The sequence below is a fragment of the Balaenoptera physalus genome (genome assembly GCF_965194825.1).
Source record: "Balaenoptera physalus genome assembly, chromosome: X".
In the NCBI taxonomy this organism is placed as follows: domain Eukaryota; kingdom Metazoa; phylum Chordata; class Mammalia; order Artiodactyla; family Balaenopteridae; genus Balaenoptera; species Balaenoptera physalus.
In genome coordinates this window covers 3904678-3929491 of record NC_138903.1, presented here as the reverse complement: position 1 = coordinate 3929491, position 24814 = coordinate 3904678, and the positions used below count along the sequence as shown (strand labels likewise).

The following is a 24814-nucleotide window of genomic DNA, read 5'->3' as shown; positions in this document are numbered from 1 at the left end:
TTTCTTCAACTGAAAGTAAGAATAATAATAACCAAAATCCATAACCTGGAGAGGTTTTCATAAATACCTGAAATTGCATATAATTACCAAAGAAATGAAATCATTAGGCTCGCAATGACTTTGTCTGTGACTCTCAAAATATCATGCTTTCAAAAACAAAACTCATTTAGCATAAATCTGTAAATACCTAGGGAGATATTAAGCTTACATCTTGGCCTGAAGCAAATGCTTTATGGATTTACAATAGAAGGGATTGATTGGCCTAGAGTCATTAAGCCTATGGGATTAATTTGTATTAAACAAAATCCCATCCTGCAATCACCACCCAGTACTATTTTCTGAAGCAATATCATGCTAATGTAAATATACAAGAATATTAAAATGGAAGTAAATCAGAGATTATCGGAATGTGTTTAATAAAGCTGGGTCATATTTTGTGATCACACCGTTTATATAGATTCTGAGTCCTTGGGGGCAGTGGCTTGAAAAGCTTAAGAATCTCTTTATCGGTAACAACTAGGACTGTATTCAAAACACAAGCGTTTTTTTTCAAGTTCAGTGCCACAATCTTGCCTAAAGAATGGGCTTTCCTTGATAAAGGATATTCTGATAATTAAGAGTTCTGCCTCGAGTCAAAAGGGTCTCTTTGCATGGACTCTTTCCTCCCCATCCGTCCTTTGAAACTCAAATTCCAACATCTGGTTCTTGCCTTTCCCAGAACAAGAGTTGTCCTTCATCTACGTAGTTATTTAGATATAATTTTCATTTTCTTTACTAGACCAGCGGTCCTAGGATGTCATCATTGGCTTCTTCATCTGTGGGTCATAATTTATTGGGTTGGCCAAAAAAGTTCGTTCGGGTTTTGGCCAACCCAGTATTTGGGGGAGCAAAACAGAAATCACTTTGTCAGGGACTAACCTACCACCTTGCATAAAATGCTTTTCACTCTTTGCTAAGTGGTGACGCTGCATTGCCAGGATGGGTTTGAGAACCCATTGCTCTGGGTTTGAATCCCCAGACTGTGGCGAGTTGATTTCCTGGACCAACTTACTTATCTGTTTTGGGGTACAGTTGTCTCATGTCTATGGTTGGGGCAAACATAGTTGCTGACAAGTTTTCATATGGTTACAAAGTATACGGACCAGTGCCCTGCATGTATGAAGCCAACGTGGCAGTTTAGTTAACCATAGCGTCCTACTGAAATAAGCATTGTAGTAACAGGAGGACCAGTACGGTGAGGGTAAGGAGAGCCACGTGGTAATTTTCACTCTGTTGCTGGCTAGCATATATTATAGACCCAGCTATATAGGTAAAGCCTGTTACGTAAATATTAGCGGGGTCACCAAGTAGTCGCAGCATCTTTTAGGCAAGTCATCCTCATTTGATCTCCTTCAGCTTCCTGACCTACAAAATAAAGATGTCAAATAGAAGGAACTGGGACTCCTTGGAGAAATGTCTGATTCTAGAAATGGGGCAGAAAAGCTACAAGATGATCCTGAAGCATCTTATCATGCCAGGAAGCAAGGCAGTGCTTAAAAAACAAAGAAAAAACCCACACCGTCGGGGGTATATTGAAGGGGTACGGAAACCAACTGAAAGAGTTCTGACTGGCCAAAACTAGAACAATTTGAGGAACAAAATTAAGTACTGTTGTGTTAAAATACATACAATCCCATACATACATACATACAATCCCATATGGTCCTAAATGACTGAAAAAATAAACAGGAAATATGAGTTTCCCATTGCTGCTGTAACAAATGACCACATTGTTACTGGCTTATAATGACACAAATTTATCTTAGAGTTTTCAAGGTCAAAAGTCCAAACGGGGGACTTCCCTGATGGTGCAGTGGTTAAGAATCCACCTGCCAATACAAGGGACACGGGTTTGAGCCCTGGTCCGGCAAGATCCCACATGCCGCGGAGCAACTAAACCCGTGTGCCACAACTACTGAGCCTGCTCTCTAGAGCGCGTGAACCACAACTACTGAGCCCCCATGCCACAACTACTGAAGCCCACGTGCCTAAAGCCTGTGCTCTGCAACAAGAGAAGCCACGGCAATAAGAAGCCCGTGCACTGCAACGAAGAGTAGCCCACGCTTGCTGCAATAGAGAAAGCCCACGCACAGCAACAAAGACCCAATGCAGACAAAAATAAAATAAATAAATTTATTTTTAAAAAAAGTCCAAATGGGTCTCACTGGGCTAAAATCAAGGTGTAGGCGGGATTGAGTTCCTTTGGAGGATCTAGGGGAAAACTTATCTCTTGATTTTTTTTTTTTTTTTTAATTTGTAGAGGCCACCTGCATTCCTTGGCTCAAGGCGCCCTCCTTAGTCTGCAAAAAAACAAAACAAAACAAACAACAACCATAAACCCACCAAACAGTTTAGCATTTTCCAGTCTCTCTCTAACTCTGATTGTCTTCTGCCTTCGTCTTGCACTCTAAAGGGCTCTTGGGGTTCCGTTGGGATAATCCAGGAGATTTCCTTATTTTAAGGTCAGGCGATTAGCATCCTTAATGGCACCTGCAAATTGAATTCCCTATTGCTGTGTATCATATCATATTATCAGGTTCTGGGGGTTAGGGCGTGGACCTCTTGAGGACAGGGTGACATGATTCTCCCTACCACTGGGGAGAGAAGACACACCTCCCATGCAGAAGCATTCCAAATAATTTATGGAGGTCCTCTCCCTCAAGGCATTGGAGCACTGAATCTCTACTTCTTGGGTTTGGCTCTGCATGCTGACTTCCTTTCAGAGATTCTAAAATTCAAGGAGGAGAAGAGAGTCCCTTTATTTATTTATTTATTTAAAACATCTTTATTGGAGTATAATTGCTTTACAATGGTGTGTTCCTTGCTGCTGTGTAACAAAGTGAATCAGCTTTACGTATACACATATCCCCATATCCCCCCCCTCTTGCATCTCCCTCCCGCTCTCCCTATCCCACCCCTCTAGGTGGTCACAAAGCACCGAGCTGGTCTCCCTGTGCTATGCGGCTGCTTCCCACTAGCTATTTATTTTACATCTGGTAGTGTATATATGTCCATGCCACTCTCTCACTTCGTCCCAGCTTACCCTTCCCCCTCCCCGTGTCCTCAAGTCCAGTCTCTACATCTCCGTCTTTATTCCTGTCCTGCCCCTAGGTTCTTCAGAACCTTTTTTTTTTAGATTCCATATATATGTGTTAGTATACGGTATTTGTTTTTCTCTTTCTGACTTAACTTCACTCTGTATGACAGACTCTAGGTCCATCTACCTCATTACAAATGGCTCAATTTTGTTTCTTTTTATGGCTGAGTAATATTCCATTGTATATATGTGCCACATCTTCTTTATCCATTCATCTGTCGATGGGCACTAAATCACAGGCAAGATCCTTTTTGATCCACCTCCTAGAGAAATGGAAATAAAAACAAAAATAAGCAAATGGGACCTAATGAAACTTAAAAGCTTTTGCACAGCAAAGGAAACCATAAACAAGACGAAAGGACAACCCTCAGAATGGGAGAAAATATTTGCAAATGAAGCCACTGACAAAGGATTAATCTCCAAAATACACAAGCAGCTCATGCAGCTCAATATCAAAAAAAGAGTCACTTTATGTTGGAGAAACCTGACAAATGTGACTTTGGCCAGGTGATCAAGGTCAACATTCACAGTGATAAGTCATATTGAGAACCTGCACCCTTGATATGATGTGATGAGGACACTTGACCTCCAGGCTTCCTTCCCCAAATTCACAACCCCAGTCCTGTCATGAAAAACGTCAAGGAAAAAAAAACCCGAAAACCAATTGTGAGATATTGTACAAAACACCTGGTGAGAGCTCTTCAAAAGTGTCAAGGTCAGAAGAAACAAGAAAAGTCTGAAGCTGTCATAGCCAAGAAGAATCTAAGGAGACATAATGACTAAAATAGAATGTAGGATCTTGTGACAGAAAAAAAAAAAAAAAAAAAGGACATTTGGTAAAAATGAAGGAAACCTCAATAAAGTATGGACTTGAGTTAATTATAATATTTCACTATTGGCTCACTCACTATAACACCTGGACCAGATGTTAATAAGAGAGGTGTGAGGTATATGGCAGCTCTCTCTACTGTCTTTACCATCTTTCTTGACCCGTGAAACTCCCCTAAAATCTAAGTTTATGACAAAAAAAAAGAAAGCAAAAAGTGCGGATCACAAACCTTCGTCTGTAATTCCCAAGGATGCTTTGAGCATCCCAATGTCCTATATCCATGAAAATACTTTGAAAATATCTTGCATTTAAAATCCAAATGGGATTTTGCTTCAAAAAACATCTTGCCGTCCATGTCATCAGCCTTGAGTCATATAGAAAACAAGTGCTTATGATTCGCTTACTGCTGACACAGCACTGTGTTGGCACCTCCCTGATCAAGGTCTTCCTCTGCTAAGTGGTTTCGGTCGCACAGGAAAGAATCTATATACACCTGCCATCCTTGGGGACTGTGGGGCATATCAGTGACACGCGCATGTAATTGTCATGCAAGGCACAGTGTCATCAGGGACACCCACGGAACATTGCTGGGACACATGAATCCAGAGGTGGTTTCCTCCTGTGCAGTAGACCCTGGGGTGCCTGCCATACAGTTGCTGGCCCTTGCACTGGGTGTTCTGAGGTTTTCAAAGTTAGACAGTGAGTCTCAGGAGGGAGATTTAGATGGGTCACAGTCTCAGAATCTCGTAAGAGAACGCTGCGTGACCAGAATCTGGGAGGCAGAAACATGCAGTAGATGCTTGGGGAGCCATTAAAACAACGCCACCTGGCACTCGTATGAACCAGCACTTACGAACCACTGGCTGTGTGCAAGGCAGCGTTCACATTCTTCCTAGGGAACCAGCAGATTTGAAGGAGACTTAGGCAAGGTATTTCTGGTTAAGTGATTCTTTTAAGCTCCATCCTTCAGAAAGTTCCTGATGATTGGATTAAAGGAAATAGTATAATGTTTTCCTAGTCTTCATTATTTTAGGGTGTAATCATGGTGGTGTTTTGCTTAGTCACCGTAAATATTTGGGTACTTCATATTCTACGTTGATGTTCCCATTTTTTTTATTCCACTCTAGTCATACGGTAGTTAGCACCAAGTACAGGAATGTTAATTTTCTATAACACAGAAACAAAATTAGGGTGTTAATAGGAAAAGGAGGCATGCACTTTTAAGTGAAAACTGTCACATTGGCTTTGGTTTACAGATATCAAGCATGCCAGGGAACCAGACACATTTCTGATCTAAAACGACCTCTTTGATGGAGGTGTATGTTGGGGTGTTAGGAGGCTGTGTGCCAGTCTGCATGTACACATGGCTGAGTGTGTGTGTGTGTGTGTGTGTGTGTGTGTGTGTGTGTGTGTGTGTGTGAATGAGTGCTCTGGTGGTGCAGTGGCAAAGAATCCGCATGCCAATGCAGGGGACACGGGTTCAAGCCCTGGTCTGGGAAGATCTCACATGCTGCAGAGCAACTAAGCCTGTGAGCCACAACTACTGAGCCTGCGCTCTAGAGCCCGCGAGCCACAACTACTGAGCCCACGAGCCACAACTACTGAAGCCTGCAGGCCTGGAGCCTGTGCTCCACAACAAAAGAAGCCACCGCAGTGAGAAGCCTGTGCACCTCAACGAAGAGTAGCCCCCGCTCCCTGCAACTAGCGAAAGCCCGTGCGCAGCAATGAAGACCCAACGCAGCCAAAAAAAAAAGAAAAAGAAAACGGAAAAGGATTGAGAGTCATTTCCCTTAGGTTTGTTTTCTGGTTGACATCTCTGTTGTTTATATCAGTACATCCTTTAGTTTCTAACTGAGCAGAACAAGGGACAGCTCTATGGTGGCCAGTCAGCTAAGTTCAAAAGTGGATAAAGTGGCCGTAGTCCTTATCTGAGGTAATAACGGTCATACATCCCAAAGACTCCTCAGTGACCTTGTGATTCTCAAAAAATATATATATTTCTTGGGGCCTTTAACTGGGGTCATGTCATTTGCATCTTCTGGCTCCACAGAGGCAGGCATTGAAGAGTGGGATGATTTTGTACAAATCTAGACTTCATTTGATTTTGAGGACATGACTGCCTGCTAGGTTCCCACGTTAGACACAGAGTCAAGGAAAGCCAAAGACAGCTTGACTGATTTGCCTGGTAAAGATAGACAAGCCACTTTTGAGGCAGACAGTTTATTCTTTTATTTTATTTATTGATTTTGTTGAAGTATAGTTGATTTACAATGTTGCGTCAGTTTCACGCATATAGCGAAGTGATTCAGTTATACATACTTATATGTCTATCTTTTTCAGTTTATTCTTTTACCTAGACAGAAAAAGGAGAATAAGCTAAAGGTTCCAGCTCCTCATAATTTTTGTCCTCCACACCAAAAACTCACATAGAGATTTCACCCATTAGTCAGTGGTGTGTTCTGGCTACATAAAGAAGCTTTTGATCACAGTTAACGCTAGGAAAACAACTGAAAATCTTCCAGACTCTCTTGGCAAGAATATGTGTGTGTATTCTCTCTCTCTCTCTTTCTCTCTTTCTCTCTTTCTCTCTTTCTCTCTTTCTCTCTTTCTCTCTTTCTCTCTTTCTCTCTTTCTCTCTCTCTCTCTCCCTCTCTCTCTCTCTCTCTCTCTCTCTCTCTCTCTCACACACACACACACACACACACACACACAGGTTTATTGTTTATTTTTTTTTAGTACAACTATATTTCAAGAGGTGTCTCAGGGCAAACCAAAGCCAATTTCATTTTCAACACGAGTTTTCTGAATAAAGATGCATAAAAAACGTCAAGCATAATTCAATACTAAATTAGTTCCAGTTTTAAATACATTGTCATTTAATCTCAAACTCACAGAGACTGTTGGGGGGAATACATTCTATCAGGTAAAAGTGCTAATAAAATTGGGGGAGATTGATGTAAATCTAATTGGATTTGTCTATCATGCCTGTGAGCAGAAATATTTCAGTAACACAGTTCATAACAAAAAATGCTTACGGGGGCTTCCCTGGTGGTACAGTGGTTGGGAATCAGCCTGCCAATGCTGGGCACATGGGTTCGAGCCCTGGTCCGGGAAGATCCCACATGCCACGGAGCAGCTAAGCCCGTGCGCCACAAGTACTGAGCCCACGTGCCACAACTACTGAAGCCCGCGCTCCTACAGCCCGTGCTCTGAAGCAAGAGAAGCCACCACAATGAGAAGCCCGCGCACCGCAACGAAGACCCAATGCAGCCAAAAAACAAACAAACAAAAATGCTTATGGTAGTCTGTACAATGCCCTGAGATTTTATATAAGAAGCATAGACATATATCAGACACCTATAAAGTTTTAGATTTATTTTGATTCCTACCAAGGAAAGTGTGAAATCAATGCTTCCTAATTCCAGCTAAACAAGAAAGGAAAATGATTATTCATATTTTTCTCTGTCTGTCTTCCAAAGCCAGTCAGAGAAAAAGTAAACATACCCCACCCAAAAAAAGAAACCACTGCTCTTATTATTCCCATTATTGCAGTGAGGCATTTTGAAGTGCCAGAATGTTAGAAAGAATTAGACCTATTTTTACTGTAATCACAAAAGTATGCCTTTAATTTTCCTGAAGTGACAATCCAAGGTAAATTAAGCGGCACAATTCTTTTTTTCCTTTTCTTTTATTAAAGTATAGTTGATTTACAATATTGTGTTAGTTTCAGGTGTACATCAAAGTGATTCAGATATAGTATATATATATATAAACATCTATATTTTTTAGATTATTTTCTATTATAGGTTATTACAAGATATTGAATATAGTTCCCTGTGTTATAAAGTAAATCCTTGTTGCTTTTCTATTTTATGTATAGCAGTTTGTATCTGTTGGTCCCATACTCCTAGTTTATCCCTACCCCCTTCTCCCTTTGGTAACCATAAGTTTGTTTTCTGTGTCTGTGAGTCTGTTTCTGTTTGGCATACAGTTTCACTTGTAGTATTTTTTAGATTCCACATATAAATGATATTATATAATATTTGTCTTTCTCTGACTTCACTTAGTATGGCAGTCTGTCGGTCTATCCATGTTGCTGCAAATGGCATTATTTCCTTCTTTTTTATGGCTGAGTAATATTCCATTGTATACATGCACTACATCTTCTTTATCCATTGCTCTGTTGATGGACAATTAGGTTGCTTCCATGTCCTGGCTATTGTAAATAGTGCTGCCTTGAACATTGGGGTGCATGTATCTTTTCGAATTAGAGTTTTCTCCAGATATATGCCCAGGAGTGGGATTGCTGGATCATATGGTAGCTCTACTGTTAGTTTGTTGAGGAACTTCCAGACAGTTTTCCATAGTGTCTGCACCAATTTACATTCCCACCAACAGCGTAGGAGGGTTCCCTTTTCTCCACACCCTCTCCAGCATTTATTGCTTGTAGACATTTTGGTCATGGCCATTCTGACCGGTGTGAGGTGATACCTCATTGTAGTTTTGATTTGTGTTTTTCTAATAATTAGTGATGTTGAGCATCTTTCCATGTGCCTATTGGCTATTTGTATTTCTGGAAAGATTCTTCTTAAATAAATATTTGCTTTGTGTTGCCTGATGCAGATTTTCCTGAGTAGAAAAGCCCTTGTTTCTTTTTCAGAGCATCTGTTGGCCATCTGTATGTCTTCTTTGGAGAAAAGTGTATTTAGGTCTTCTGCCCATTTTTCCATTGGGGTTTTTTGGTTTTTTGTTATTGAGTTTTAGGAGCTGTTTGTATACCAAATCTCAGCTTTTTAAGTCATCCTTTATTTAGTGCCTGGTGCTTTGGGTTGGAAATCTTGAGTGTCTTCAGCTGGGACGTTCTTGTGTGTGGGACCAGCTTGCAGGTCACAGGTGCCCATTGGATAAGGTCTTTGTCAACAAGCATGCTCATCTGTGCTTGACTGGCACACCTGGATGATGAACTCCACAGGTATGGGGAACTTGGGGTCCCAGGCTTAGAACTGGTCCATCATCATTTTCTTTCTGTTGGAAAAACAAATCATAAAGCCTTTCAAGATCCAAATGGTGGGAACACAAACTCACAAAATCACGGGGAGGATTGTAAAATTGGGGAACTTTTGCCAATCAACTACCTCCTATAACTCAGTGATTCTGTATCTCTTTATATATTCTGGAGCAGAGATCTTCAAATTCAGAGATAGCTTTCTGAACTTTTTTCTCAAAGTATAACTCTGCTGATGACTTTAGGGCAATAAATTTCCATACACTCCCCTTGTAGGTGTTCTTTTTCCTAAGGCTTTCTGGTCACCAAAACCCTTCCCCCACGTTATGAAAGAGTGGCCTTCAGGACTGATCACAAACGTGACCTTCCTGCATTGCCATGGCATGTATTAAAAAAAAAAAAAAAAAAGAGAGATAAATCATTCCAAATGCTGGTTTCAGGGAATCACTTTGTTGAAGGTTCCATTAGACAAGCTTCCAAGATGTACACATATTTTTGTTAGTCATGTAACTTGGTCTTGTTTAGATATTCTGATTTCAGGGAGAAGCAGACATGAAGGAGTAGGTCAGCTATGCTGATTTCTTCAAGTGCAGAAGTTGAACTTTTCTGTAGGTGCCAAGTTTTCAAGGGGCACATACATTGGATGGACCCACAGATAAAATGTTTCATGTTGTCTTTGAGATTCACTGTGCTAATTGATGTGAACGTGGAAGTTAGAACATATGTTATGATTTATGTGTGGAGAGTGTGGACTGAAAAAAACGCACAACCTGAAAGTTGAGAATTATGTTTTCCTTGGCAGACTTTCTGAGAACTTAAGTGTGGGACACAGCAACTCAGGTAGCTCTGAGGGGCCGCCCCAAAGAGGTAGGGGAGGGGCCTGGATGTATAGGAGTTCTTGCAACAAAGACCAGGTAATCAGGACATCAAAAGACGACTGTTAATTAATGAAAACCAGACATCTCACGTTAATGAATTTAGCATTTTTCTATGTATGGGAAGATGCAAGAGTCTGGGCTCCTTGAAGTCATTCCTTTGATCTCATATTAACTGTCTTGGGCCAGTTTCCAACTTGTCTGCATCCTGAATCCCATCCGGGTGCCAGTGGCTAAGGGCTTGATGGCTGCAGCATCTTCTGTTTACTGATATGGCAGGTGACATTCTTCATCCACAAGTGTTTATCTCTGTTACAGCCCATCATCAAGGTGTAGGGGTGACAGAAGAGGTATCCCAGTGGGGTTCCTGCCCTGCTTCCCTCTCCTGGGGTCTTGATTGCCCCTGCTCCCCTTCCCCTCCCACTCAGAGCAGCCCACCTCCTTTGCTTATAGAAAGTGAGCCCTCACCCTAGCTCACCCATGCGTGCTTACTTATTGGTACCCACCACATCCTCAGCAAGCAAGCACCTTCCCATCATAGACGACTCCCAACCAAGAGAGTAAACGGATGAAGACGTTCATCAGCCCCATCCAAGTCATCCTGTGCGAGTCTGTCTCAGATAGGAGTGACCTCCTTCAGGATGGGTGTGTCTGCCTCAGCTGCCGCTCCTCCCCTGGCCCGGGGCCAGCATACTTGAAGTGTCAGTACCTGTTTGCAGGAGGAATGTGTGTACCAGTGAATAAACTAATGAGGACAGCTTGAGGTGGGGCAGGTCCCATTCAGTTCATTGCTGGAGTGAGCCCTGGGCATCTTAATTGCTTGCCGGTCTCCTACCAGTATTGATTACATTAAAGAAGTAGTCCTCTGTGGCCCAGTGACTAGCTAATCAATCACATACCTATCAGTGATGGCCAAGAAAGCATTTCTCTCTCCCATACCCCAGTATACAACTTCGTCCATATGGAAAACAATGCACTTAGCCAGACAGGCTCTTTTTAAGATATTTCCTTGAGACAACAAGATAAAGTAGGACTTGGAATTTGCCCTTGGAAGGGACCAAAAAAAAAAAAAATCAATATGAGCTGATAAATACATTTCAATAGGATATCTTGCATTAAGAGCAATAATTGGAAAGGTTTTTTTGGGTTCTGTCATTTCTTTATATTGTGTAGATGACGTGATCCCATAACACCATTGGTGACTTTATTACATGATTTGCATACTTTGGTGGTACCATAACTTAATATATGTTAAAAAGAACACTTATAAAATTAGTTTCCTGCCTCAGAATGTTAACTGCAGCATCTAGAGGTTTTCCATAGACTTTTATTTTCTCATTGACTCTGGTTGGTCTCCGTTTTCCGAATTGTCTACAAAGGGTTCCTGTTACATTTATGATACAAAGTACTATTTTAAATAGTTTGAGTTTTGAAAATGATGTAGATAAAGTGCTAAAAGGGAACATCGGAAGAACAGGTATAAAAAAACATGGACATCCTTCAGGACTTTGGACATTGAGATATTTTATTTATAAAATCATATTTAAATTTTAATAGTGGAATAGATTTGTTTGAAGTTATTTCAGTATTCCCTTTAATATTTAGAGCCATTTCCCCACTGAGGTTTGCTGGAGATGCTAATTATTAGATGTAAAGGAATATTGTTCTGGTCTTTTGGGGACCAAAAGAAAACTCAGGGCCTGTCTGGACTTTGAAATGCCTTTTCGGCAGGCACGGGATGGGTTTACTCTGGAATAAATTACAGCAGAATCTTTTTCCCTGTGTCCTCTAACACCTGTATTTACATAGTTCATGATTGTAACTAAATTAGATACTCAAGAGAACTCAGTTGGTTTTTAGGCCATTTAATTAGTTATAATTGAGAGAACAAATATTGCAGCAGCTTATGGAAAAAGAACAAAAGGGTGGGAAATTAAATATACATAGAACATTAAAGGCGATATCTAATTATGTTTCTGGGTCAGACTCTGCTCTATAAAATTAATTTAAAATTGTAGTTTGGCAAATAATTTCCATCAAAATCTCAGCAGGTGTTTTTTGCTTCCGTTGACAAGCTCATTGGAACATTCGCCGGGAGTGGCGGAGCACCTGGAAAAACCAAACTATCTTGAAAAAGCAGAAGAAAGTTGGAGGACTTGCCTTTCCCTGTTTCAAAACATGCTCTAAAGCTCGGACAGTGGGATACTCATGTGGATAGAAATATAGAAGGGGGACTTCCCTTGGTGGCACAGTGGTTAAGACTCTAAGCTCCCAATGCAGGGGGCCAGGGTTCCATCCCTGGTCAGGAAACTAGATCCCACATGCCAAAACTAAGAGTTCACATGCCACAACTAAGGGGCCTGCCAGCTGCAACTAAGACCAGGTACAACCAAATAAATAAATTAAATAAATAAATAAAATAAATATTAAAAAAAAGAAATACAGAAGGGGATATAATTAAAGAGTCCAGAAATAAACCCTCACGTTTATATGCAATTGACTCGCAAGAATAGTGTCACAGCAATTCACTGAGGAAAGGAGAGTGTTTTCAATACATGGTGCTGAGACTATTGGATAAAGGATGCATTTCAAACCTTCCCTCATATCATATGCCAACATTGACTCAAAATAAATGAAAGATATAAGAAGTAAAACTTTTAAACATCTAGGAAAAAACATGAAATCTTCAGGGCCTTTCGTTAGGTGGAATTTCTTAGATGTGATATCAAAAACACAAGCTTTAAAAAAAAAAAACCAGTCGATAAGTTAGACTTCATCAGAATTAAAAAATTTTGCACTTCAAAAAACACCATTGAGAAAATCAAAAGAGAAGACACAGATGGGGAGAAAAGATTTGCACATCGTCTTTCTGGCAAAAGACCTGTCTCTAAAAAATATAATTACAGTTCAAGAATAGGGAACAAAGAACCCAATTTAAAAAATGGGGAAAATATTTGAATAGACATCCCGCCAAAGAAGATAGTAGAGGAGAAGATCCTTGACATGATTAAGTCATTAGCGAAATGCAAATTAAAACCGCAGTGAGGCACCGTCTGACACCTATTAGGATGCGTATAATCAAACAGATAATAACACGTCTTGGGTAGGAGGTGGAGAAATTGGAACCTGCATATGCTGCTGATGGGAATATACAGTGATGCAGCTGATTTGGAAAACAGTCTGGCAGTTTCTTAAAAGTGCTAAACATAAATGTGCCATGTGACATAGCAATTCCACTCCTTGATATCCACCCAAGATAAAATATACATCCATAAAAGATATTGCATATAAGTGTTCATAGCAGCGTTATTCATACTGGCCACCAAGTGGAAATAAGACAAATGGCGTGGCAGTCAACAGATGAGTGGATAAACAAAATGCGGTGTAGCCATACAGTAGACTATCATTTATCTGTATGAGTAATAGGAATGAAATGCTGCAACACGGATGGACTTTGAAAACGTTATACTGAGTGAACGAAGCAGGACACAAAAGACTACATACTATATGAATTTATTCATAGGAAATGCACAGAAATGGCAAATCTAGACTAAGTCACTAGTTGACTGAGACTGAGGTTAGGAACATCAAATGCCTGCAGTCGGACACCAGCGATCATTTTGGGGTGAAGGAAATATTCTAAAATCGGATTACGCTCATGGTTGCACAACTCCATACGTTGACTAAAAAGTCCTTGAACTTGACACCTTGGTGAGTTGATTTTATGATTTAAAATTATACCTCAGTAGAGCCCTTAAAAATCACACTTGGTTGAACAAAGGAATTTGGTAAAGAGTCAAAGAGACTACCCTGGATTACCATTTAATCAGTGATGTATCTAGGTTATACCAATTTCCAAAGCATTGTAAATCTTTAGAAATCTTCCTCCATCTTTGGCGGGAAGTTTCCTTGAATACTGCCTCTCCTCCTGCCCCGGGAAGAATTTCAGATTACTCAGATTTCACGCATTGATGGTGAGCGTGAAGACATTGAGCACTGGGTCTTGGGAAAGAGCTCTGGCATTTAACTCACCCCAGACCTTGCAGAATGGCCTTTGTTTGGGTTTGAGCCAGGCCAGCGGTCATGCGCCTGAGTTTCCAGCTGCAGCTGGGAAGACAGAAGAGTTTTATAGGAAGAAAATCCAGAAGAAGGCAGGGATATTAGGACAGGCTCATGGGAAAGGCAAAGTCCAGGTATGGAGTCCTAATTAAAGACCTTTCTGAATGCCGACTGCTGTGGGAAAGCTGGTGCTCAGAAGAGTTGGTCAAACTTCTTAAAGGGACACATTTTCTGGGAAGGAATCAGCTTCATCAGACAACATTTTCTCTCCCCTAATCCATTGCATGTGTTTTGACTACACCTTTGTTTGTCTAGTGTCTTCTCTTTTTTAATGAAAGAGGTGACCTGCTTTTCTACAAACTTAGAAAATCTTCAAAAAATTGAAATGTTTTTCAGAAATGAGAAGGACTTTAGTTCTATCATCCGTGTAGCCTGTTTCTCTAAGAAAGGCATTTCTTATACGCTTCTTAACATGATTTTGCCATAAATTCAGCCCATGAGATAGCTTTGAAATAAGTTTTATATTGATAAACTCTGACCAAAACAACCCAAAAGACAATGGAGCTAATTTGATGAGTTTTTTTTTTTTTTTTTTTTTTTAGTTTGTTTTAAGTTCTTTCAGTGCAGTGGAATTCTTGGACGTGAATTGATTTCCATGTTAAGCTGACGACTATAATAGGCAGACACGTTAGTGTCATGGTACTTTCTAAAAGATTGGACTTGAACGTGCTGTAAGGAAAAAAGGTGGTCTCCTAGAAGACTCCATTCTACTTTCAAGTAGATGACATGAAACTAGTAGTAAGCTTGAGTTTCAAAGGGTCTTGGACATTTCTTTTCCAAGCTCTTGTCAATGACTTTAGATTGGTAACTTGAAATTGTCTACAGTGGGAAAATTTAAATCTCAAAAATCAACAAATACAAGGAATCAGGTTTCCACCTACCCTCCCAGTTTTGCTTGTTTAGCCACATGAAATTGACCATAATCAACCCGTATTGAGCTATAAAACCAGCAACTTCAGATCTTGGTTTCAAAATATGTTTAAGCCCTTCTGAGGTATGTAGAACTGAAGGAGTTTTTCCAGCTACAAGTGTTGTGGGTGATAGTGACTAAATTTCCTCTCCCTTAACCCATGTATCCATGGAGGAAGGCAAAGACCATTTTAATTGATGGCCACAACTCGAGTTATCCAGGACTGCCATAGGTATACCTGTGGGCTGTGCCTGTCTATAAAAAGAAGGCAGTTGAGCTAATTAAACAACTCAAGTGGTATTGAATGTTTTAGCTTCTTGTATCTGGAAAATAGAAAAACCAAAATGGCACACTGCATACAGAGAGCATAGGAGAGTTTTGTTTTTTTACCTTTTTTCTGTTTTTTTTTTTTTTTTTTTGGCGTGGTTAAGAGACCCTCTGTTCATTTTGCCTACATGGAAGTTTCAAGGTGGTTTATGTTGCAGGTCATCCAGGTAGGTGACTTCATTTATTTATTTTTACAAATAGCAATAACATTCAAGCAATATTTAATAAGTGTTTCAAACGCAGAAAAAAATTATTTATACTGTTTTATCTTGACTTCAGAAATACTTATTGAAAGTGGTAGTTTGTTTACAGTAGACAAAAGGAATAAATAATGTGCAGTATTCTCTAGCTACTGGGGATAGGTGAGTCTTCATGATTTAAATAAAGTAGCGACATTTCTGATTTTTATTATGAATGTTGTGCGTTTAAGTTCTTATGCATGAAACTAATGTTGGTTTTAAGATATTTTGATTAAAGTTCTTTCATGTTTATTGTTTAAATGTGTTTCTTCTTATATTATGGAATTTCCTAAGCAAACTGTATCAGTGACATTTCAAAAATGTATCTAGATTATAACATGTTAAAACTAGAGGAACATTTGAATACTTCATATGCATTTCTTTATAAAATGTGAGAAACCCTTTTTAAAATAATTTTCCTTTTTTTTAAACTCATGTTAGTTTTTTTTTTTTGCAGTAATATCATTTTAACCCCCAAACTGCATTTTCACAGAGTATCTAATATTTTTTGCAAGTAACATTTTGAATTTGTTCTTCTTGACATATTTATGTTTATATGCATTTTGCATCTCCCTATTTCATGTTTTTGAAATCCAAATATAAGATTTCAACTTTTTGTATGACATTATTTTTTTTTCTTTTACTGGGTAGTATTTCTCTTTCTTCTGACTTTTTTGCAAACCTGTTGTTTTTGAATTCTCTTTTTTCCCTTTATTTTCCTTCTCAATATGACACCAGGAGCCAACACAAAGAAAAACGCTGATGATATAACCAGTAATGACCGTGGTGAAGATGAAGGTATTTTTTGTTTTTTTTCAAAGCTCGACCTTGGTGCATGATTTTATATCTATCGTTCTATTTTTTTTTTTTTTTTTCATTTCAACCTGTTTTTCCTCCCTTATCTGAAGTGAGTACACTTTTGTGTGCTTCTTTATTTTCTTCTTGTTTGGAAACCACTGTCATTTTTAATCCTAATGACCATGTAGATGACTGCAAATCACCTGGGAGAACATGTATAAATGTTTCTCAGTATGAAGTGAGTAACAAAATGCCATTTACAAGGAAACTCTTTTTCTTTTTCTTTTTTTTTTGGCATGGTCACAAGAAGAGGAAATGAAATTTTAAAACATGCATGTATGCTTTCTTTTCTTCCTTCCGAATGTTATTTCATAATTTTGTATTTTGGAGCTTTGGTCTTCTTAATTTCTTCTCTGCACAGTGAGACACCTCAGTAGAACTTTTCAGTGGGCTGGCATTTCCGTTCTTGTTTGTTTTTACTGTTTTTTGTTTTTTTTTTCAAACATACTGATTCCAAAATAGAGTTTTCAAAGAATCTTCTCTGGCTCACAGTAAAATACATGAAAAAGTGTCTTAAAGAGATGTTGTTTCTTTCAGAACTGCCTTTTAGCAGCTTTAAAGAAAAAAAAAAGGGGGATGGAATTGAAATTTGTCAAAAAGTTAGATCTATGCATCTTTGTCTTCACACCACAGCTGCTTTAAGAACATTTTCCCCCAAAAAATGTTTAGCTGCTGTGGAGAGTTTCTTCTTGAAGGATCTCAAATTGTTTGACAGATGATACACTAGAAGTAAAATGATTTTTTTTTTTTTAAAGATGGAAGCTAATATGACATCTGAACCATCATTAGCACGTTGTATCCTCTTCCTTCAGCAGAATAAACAGTTTAGAAGAAAAGGAAAAAAAGAAATGTTTAAAGTCAGCCTTTGCTGGCTCTAAGGCTGTGTAAGCTGGGGGAAAACATGTTTTTCCCATCTGAGTAGCAAAATGCATGGATCTCCGTTTATTTACCTTAAAACGTTGAAGGCCCTCGATGGACCTTTGGTTCCCTGGCTGAAAGGCAGTTTAAAGTGCAGTGGGGAGCTATCCTTGCTGGGAAGCAAAACTGCCCTCAAAGTCGCTTTTTGTCACTTGCTTGGTTTGCCTGCCCTCTTTGATTTTTTTCATAAATCAGTGGCTCTACGAGAAAAGAAGTTTTGCCAATGTTGCTCTTTCGTGCCCGCTCTTCTCTCAACACTACTGTTAGTTAATTTTTTTTTTTTTAACCTGCGTTCATAGGGTTCTCCCTGCTTCTAATAACCCTCTAAGAAAGTTCTTCTGATGGCCTTGGAGTATCATACCTGCACCTGAATCAGCAGCTAGCCTCTCCTTTGTGAAGCCTCAGAACACCTGCAGTTTTATCCCTATCCCTGTATAACCAACTACGCGTGTTAATTTGCATCTTGCTCTTCTCTGGCTTCTCAGTGTATTATTCCCTTTTGATCGTTAGGATCTGTTTTCACAATGCTCACCAGTCACCTTTATTACTGTTAACATGCCGTCTAGTTTTCCTTTCATATCAAGAAACTATGATGATTTTTTTTTTTAACTTCGAACGAATCTGGCATCTGGTTATTTCTTCCTCAACCTCATGAGAACTTTGTTCTTTGTGTCTCGGAGGTAAGAGCTGTTAACCTAACGTTTTCTCTGAGGGAACCACGTAAAGCAGCCCTCAAAATCTCAACTGCTTCCTTTCCCACAGTGGAGTAGCGTGCAGCCTACTGCAGGATGGTAACATAAATAAGGGCTAACACAGCAAATCAGGATCCAGAGAGAGGGGTGGATCGTGTAAAACGCCAGGCCCCTGTAGGGGCAGTGATTTATTTAAAAATTCCACGTAGCATATGATGAGTGAAGGATTAAAAAATGATTTTTACTTCCTATTTAAGTTTTACGGGAGAAAATAGTGTTCTGCGGCGGATTAAATACCTGCAGGCACATGGGCAGCTTGACACTTTTTTCTGCACTTGACTGTGACCACGGGGTTTCTTTTGCCTTCTGGATGCTGTAAGGTGGCACCCAGGAGCCTGTTTTGAGATCATGATCGTAATTCATTTTCTAATGCAGCCACCATCCAAAGGGTGGTTTGTTTCCTTAAAATTCCTTTCTGATAGTTCAAAAGTGTCTCCATGAATTAGGGAAAAAAAGTTTTTATTTAAGAAAAAACCAAAATAAATGTACATGGATACATTTGGTTTTCTTTTGATATACAGATATTCAAATGACACACACATATATATGTATATACATACATAAATATCCCGAAATCATTAGAATCGAGGTCAGGATTCTTCAGCATTCAAGGTAAGCCCAAGGGATGATTTACACCAAACAAGTTATTTAATCACAACTTTTCAGAAAGTAGGCTCTACAGACGGACATATGGTCTCCAAACTTCTGTTGTCACAGAACATTGCAAAATAGGATTTTCACATCATTGTTAAATAAAATAATAATGACTCTGGGTACTGTGGTTGCAGATCACAATGGGAGTTTATATTCCCTGTAGAAATATGTAGCATTGCCAAACTTTCATCTTGAGGTTGGAATCTTGTGCCATTTTTATTCCCGCTCTCCTCTCTCTCTCTCTTTTTTTTTTTTTTTTGTCACTTAAGTTGGGATATTCCTGCAATCAGTAAATTAGAGAAAAAACACTTGCTTGGACATTTTGTTTTGTTTTTACACATTTCTGTCCTGTTGACCATTTTTAACCATTTATTTGTTTTTTTGTCATCACGTGCCCTGTATTGAGAGCTTATGGTTTCATTACTAGTTTTATGTTCTCGTTGTTAAGTTGAAAATGAACCTATAAGCTCATCTTTGACTGAAGATAGAAATTACAGTAAAAATAAATTATAATTTTGACGTTGATTTCACACTTACTTAGATGATAAAAATATGTTTTGTAATAGATGCCCTTCTAGGGTGTGAGCGCTCTTTAGGGAAGACGTATTTCATCTCCATCCTTGTATTTTTAGTGTTGTAGATACATACAGAAACCTACACCTGCATACACGTTCCTTCCAATGCCTGCGTCATTTCTATGAGTAGAAAATATAACAACATTGACCATTTTCCTTAGGCCATCTTACCAAGAACATACCTAATTTAAAAAGGGCCATCTAAACTAGGAAAAGTCACCCACGTCCTTTGCCCTTGATTTAGCATTGGTTAATCAGCATGATGTTTTATTGTGTTTCCTTACTTGGCTTTCTTTTCCAGACATCCATGACCAGAACACTAAGAAGCCAGTAATGGTGTACATCCACGGCGGGTCTTACATGGAGGGCACAGGCAACATGATTGACGGCAGTATCCTAGCGAGCTACGGCAATGTCATCGTGATCACAATTAACTACCGCCTGGGGATTCTAGGTGAGTGATTCCGTCTTGCTGATCACCGCACAGGAGGCCATGAGGAAGTTCTGCTTTTGGTTTTGGGCTCGTTGATTCCAACTGTGTTACTCTAATTCCTAGAAATCTCTACTACACAGAGCTCACGTCATGCTGCAAGATATATTTGTCCCTTAATGTTCATGCAGCGCCGTCTGTTTTTTTTTTTGTTGTTGTTTTTTAAAGTTTGCACTTTTTAATCCAGGAATTTCATTTCCTAGGATCCGCCTCAAACAAATGCAGCCTCCAAGGTGACCAAATGAACATGATATTTTATTGAAAGCACTTTTCTTTCTGTGGGCTTAGCCGACATAACCCTGTGGAATGAACACAGTTTGGAGACGTGTCTGATAACGCATTTGGTAATAGGTGATAACTTGGTAATGGTAGATAATGGCCATAGACATTAGCTTTCTTTTGTGGTTTTGTAGGTGTGTTAATCAGTTAATCGTTTGTCGGAAAATCTTTTACTTAATTCCTTAATGCGTTGTCTGTGTCTGTTGTATCTTGAAGAGTTGCTTGTCTGTTGCATTTACGTGAGATGGAATACTCCTATTCGAATTTTGTAATTTGATGGTTTTTCATTTTATGTAAATTTTATGATTTATGATGAAAGGACATTGGCCAAGTGCATAGGAATTCAAGAGCAGCTCTCCGTTGTTTCGGTGTTAAATTTGTTTTTCCCCAACTGGGGGTTGGAAAAAAAAAATAGCATGTTTTGAAGTTAATATTTTGAAGCTTACCTTCTTCTGTGGTTTTGCCTGCTCTTGGTCAGTTCATGAATAATATCCGTAGCCTGTGCAACAACGTTCGTTTTCAAGGTAAAAATGCATTGAGAGGATGCAGAAAATTGAGTTTACAGCAGGGTGGCTATGAGAATGAGATCTGTATGTCACAGGATGGTTATAGTAAAAAGTATGAAAAATAAAATGGACCAACGGACCTGTTTCAAACAAGAAATGTTTTCTCCAAGGAGGCAAGTATTTGTCTTTCTCTGTCTGACTTACTTCACTCAGTATGACCATCTCTAGGTCCATCCATGTCACTGCAAATGGCATTATTTCATTCTTTTTTATGGCTGAGTACTATCACATTGTATGTGTGTGTGTGTGTGAGTGTGTATATACACACCACATCTTCTTATCCATTCATCTGTCGGTGGGCATTTAGGTTGTTTCCACGTCTTGGCTATTGTAAATAGTGCTGCAATGAACATTGGGGTGCATGTATCTTTTTGAATTATGGTTTTCTCAGGGTGTATGCCCAGGAGTGGGATTGCTGGATCATATGGTAGCTCTATTTTTAGTTTTTTAAGGAACCTCCATACTGTTCTCCATAGTGGCTGCACCAGTTTACATTCCCACCAACAGTGCAGGAGGGTTCCCTTTTCTCCACATCCTCTCCAGCATTTATTGTTTCTAGACTTTTTGGTGATGGCCGTTCTGACCGGTGTGAGGTGCTACCTCATTGTAGTTTTGATTTGCATTTCTCTGATAATTAGTGATGTTGAGCATCTTTTCATGTGCCTCTTGGCCATCTGTATGTCTTCTTTGGAGAAATGTCTATTTAGGTCTTCTGCCCATTTTTTGATTGGGTCGGATTTTCTTTTAAATTACTCATGGAACACATCTTCCTTATCAAGTCAGAAGTTCATCAAGGTATCTATAAAGAAAAAAATATCGTCTTTCCTTTCAAGGATCTCCATGCTACCCCCTAAGTCCATCCTCTTCCCTCTCTGCTCAGATTTCCCCTGATCAGATTTGTGACCGGGAAAAGATTCCTTTATCCATCCTCAGAGAGCAACTGCGCATTGTTTAGGGATGGAAGAATGCTGTAAGAAGCTAAATGGGTAGAGAGGAAGGATGAAGTATTGCACTGAGGGAAAAGATAAAGTGGAAAAGTACAGGAAGTTTGGGAGAAGTGTGAGAAAATGGGGGGCAGAGGCCAGGCACTTGATGTGGGACCAGTCACAACCCCAGAACGGAAAGAGGGTGGGAGGGAAGATTGAAAGCCCTTAGAATAAGACCCTCTGTGGTGGGCGGGGGAGGTGATCGGCCAGCCTGGCAACAGGCTCCTGGACTCATTTCTGCAAAGCTCCCTGATGTGGCTCAAGACGGACTGAGGGTTAGAGGGAGGTATATCCCCTAGATAACACGGTCATAGGATGGACACAGTGCATGGGGGAAGGGAGGGTTGGCATAGCTTCCCTGATCCTAAAGTTATGCAAAAAAGAAAATAAACAAGATGCTTCCCCCTTGCCCTGCCCCCCCCCAATGTCTTTCATCATCTTCATCAGTAGCTCTCTGTGCATTTAATACTCATTCGGAAATGCTGTTATCTGGTCTCTGTTGTTGCTCGTGTGTTGATAAGGACCAGAACTCTGGACAAAAACATCATAGCCAGGTTTTGTATCAACGATCATTTACTTGGGTTTTCCTCTTCTGCCTCCTGGTGGCTACAAATGCCCATTGCATTAATTTGATTTGCTCTGCAATTAGGGAATTGGCTTGGTTGTGGATGCCTCTTGCCTCCGGGATTTTGCAGGCACACGGGGGGGGGTAGATATGGAGGCCACTGCGGTGGAATAAAGACCCTGACATGAGACAGATGCCTTTTATGCAAAGGTTGATATGAGCAACAGAACAAGGAGGGTCCCTCGCTGTGAGGTGACAGAGCGCCACAGAGGAAAGTAAAAGTCTGCAGCAAATAAAGACAATGTGAAAGGACGCGGGGTGGTGATGAGGCAGAAAAGACTTTTTTTTTCAATCTCAAATGCACAAAATTATTGACTAGCATGTGCCTTATGACAGAGAATTTCCTTGATCTCTTTATGAACGATTCAGAATTTCTTAAGAGAAGTTGGCCTGTTACTTGTACATGCATAGCCATTTTTGGAAATCACAGTGCCCCGAAACACTTGATGCTCGGATACTCTTATTATATTTAATAAGTACATATTTTCCAGTTAATTGATTCCAGGGTGTCATGTCAGTAATAATCACACGGGGTATACATTTTTTTAAAATGCTCTTTTCCTGGACATGTTTACATCCAAAACAGAGTCTCTTAAGAAGATCCATTCTAAATGAAAGAAACCTCTTTCTCCGCTTTGTGTGCTTTCCTCATTTTGCTTCTCACCTAGCAAAAGAAGGGTTGATCATTTTTCGTTGATTAGGATAAAGTGGTGTCTGTCTTCATGGGGAAAAACACACATAAACATCACTCTAAATGAAAGGAAAGGTGTGGTGGGCGTTTGAGTATGGGGCAGCGGAGAAACTGGAAAGTTCCAAGGAGGAGTATTGAATTTAAGAGCCAAGATACATTAGCTTGACTGGGGTGAGCTGGATATTAAGTGTCTGGCAATCATTCCATCAGATAAATGGTTTTTAAACAATGCCTGAAAGAGAAATACCTGCATTCTTCCTATGTACCTTTTCTTCCTTTCCTAGATGTATTCAAGGAATTAATCCTTCCAAGTCAGATCATTGAAAAATCTCTAAAAGGCAATCAGAGTGGGACTTTTAAAGCCCACAGAGGCTGAAACACTCCAGGACTATACAAATTGTGGCCTGCAGATCATTTTTCTTTTTTTTCCCCACACATTTGCCTGAAAGTACGGATTGCATGTTTTACAGGAAGCATGGAATGAATAGGCACATGTCCACACTCACCACGGCAGTGATACCGCAAAGGGCATATTCTGTTCTAATACAACTCTCCTGGTTTTGTCCAATCATACATCAATCAGTCATGGGCTTTATGAAAATAAATCCTTGGGGACATAAGGATCAAAGTGAATGTCTTAGGGATCAAAACGTAATGCAGAAACGGCAGATACACCGTGCGTTTAACAATGTAAAATGTATTTTTCAAATAAGATTACATAGTAACATATGGATTGGGTAAGTCCCATCTAATGGGTAGGGCAGTTTTTCCTTTGATTAAAAATAATAATAATAATAGCTCTTTGGAAAGAAGTGTGCAATTCTCAGTATAAAAAATCAGAACTATTTTAGAATGGTAAATGCAACATTCCTCTGACATAACAGCCATTAGACATGGATGAGCTGGGGTCTTCATGCTAATAAATCAATTGCAAGACTCTTGATCCCTTTAATTATTTGAGACTGCAGGCACTGGTTTTGTTGTATTCAGTGCAGAGGCTTTTATTCTAGGCTTCGATATTATGGGCAAAAAGGCTGTGTCCTGTGCAGTGGGTCTAGTCACCAACAGGCAGCTTGAATACATGCATTATTATAAAGATACACATTTCACTATAGACGGAGGTATGAGATCATCTCCCAGAGAAACACTACCAATTCTACCAAAGACACCTAAGATTTGTACCGGAGTTGGGAAAACAATTTTGGAATAAAGAATTGTTTCCAGTTTGGATTGAGAAATGTTTTCTGTCTCTCAAAGTGGCTGCTACAACTTTACTAATATATCTTAATAATGGTTTAGATGACTCAGTTGTGCTTTTTCTTAGGCATATGACAGATAGATAGATAGATAGATATTGATATAGAGATAGGTATATATTTATATATATATATAAAATATGTAGATATATAGAGAGAGGTAGGTATATATTATATAAAGATACACATAGAGATAGGTGTATATATATTATAGAGATAAATAGAGATAGGTATATATGATATATATAGAGACATATATGTAGAGAGATAGGTGTATATATGATATAGAGAGAGAGATATATGTGGATATACATATATATATCCTCTTGTCCCTTCTTTATAACATAAACTTATAATACCATGTAGAAATATCACCCATCTTTTCCTGTAATACTTCTTGTTAAACCAGGCATAAGATTTCACATCTTTCCAAAAAAGAATCTTGTGCAAATGGCCTTATCCACTTCTACATTTCTTTTTTCCCCATGCTATCCACCTTTTTAGTTATATTTATTTTCGTCGTATTTATCTATTTCTCCCCCCTTTATCTCTAGTTAGCTAACTTCCTCCATTTTAATCATAGTTCATCACCACGATTCTCCTGAGGGCCACTCATACATTGTTAGCCTTTTCTAGGACAATCCGGATTCTTTCAGTGACCTTTGCTGCATCCTCATTTTTCTTCATCTTCTTGTAAATGACCCACTGGTTCGTCTCCACTCCC

The 24814-nt window shown here is 39.4% G+C and overlaps 1 protein-coding gene across 4 annotated transcripts in view; it reads left to right on the top strand.

Moving 5' to 3' along the window:
- Nucleotides 1-24814, top strand: part of LOC309652438 (neuroligin-4, X-linked) — a 901103-nt gene that overhangs the window by 759647 nt on the left and 116642 nt on the right. For 2 of the 4 annotated variants that reach the window (XM_082446218.1, XM_082446219.1), the window contains 2 exons: nt 16179-16238; nt 19499-19651. The exons of 1 other annotated variant lie outside the window; for it this stretch is intronic. In XM_082446218.1, the coding sequence (XP_082302344.1) occupies nt 16179-16238; nt 19499-19651 (213 nt within the window). The remainder of the gene's footprint in view (nt 1-16178; nt 16239-19498; nt 19652-24814) is intronic. One more of the 4 variants, XM_082446220.1, reaches the window with a different exon arrangement.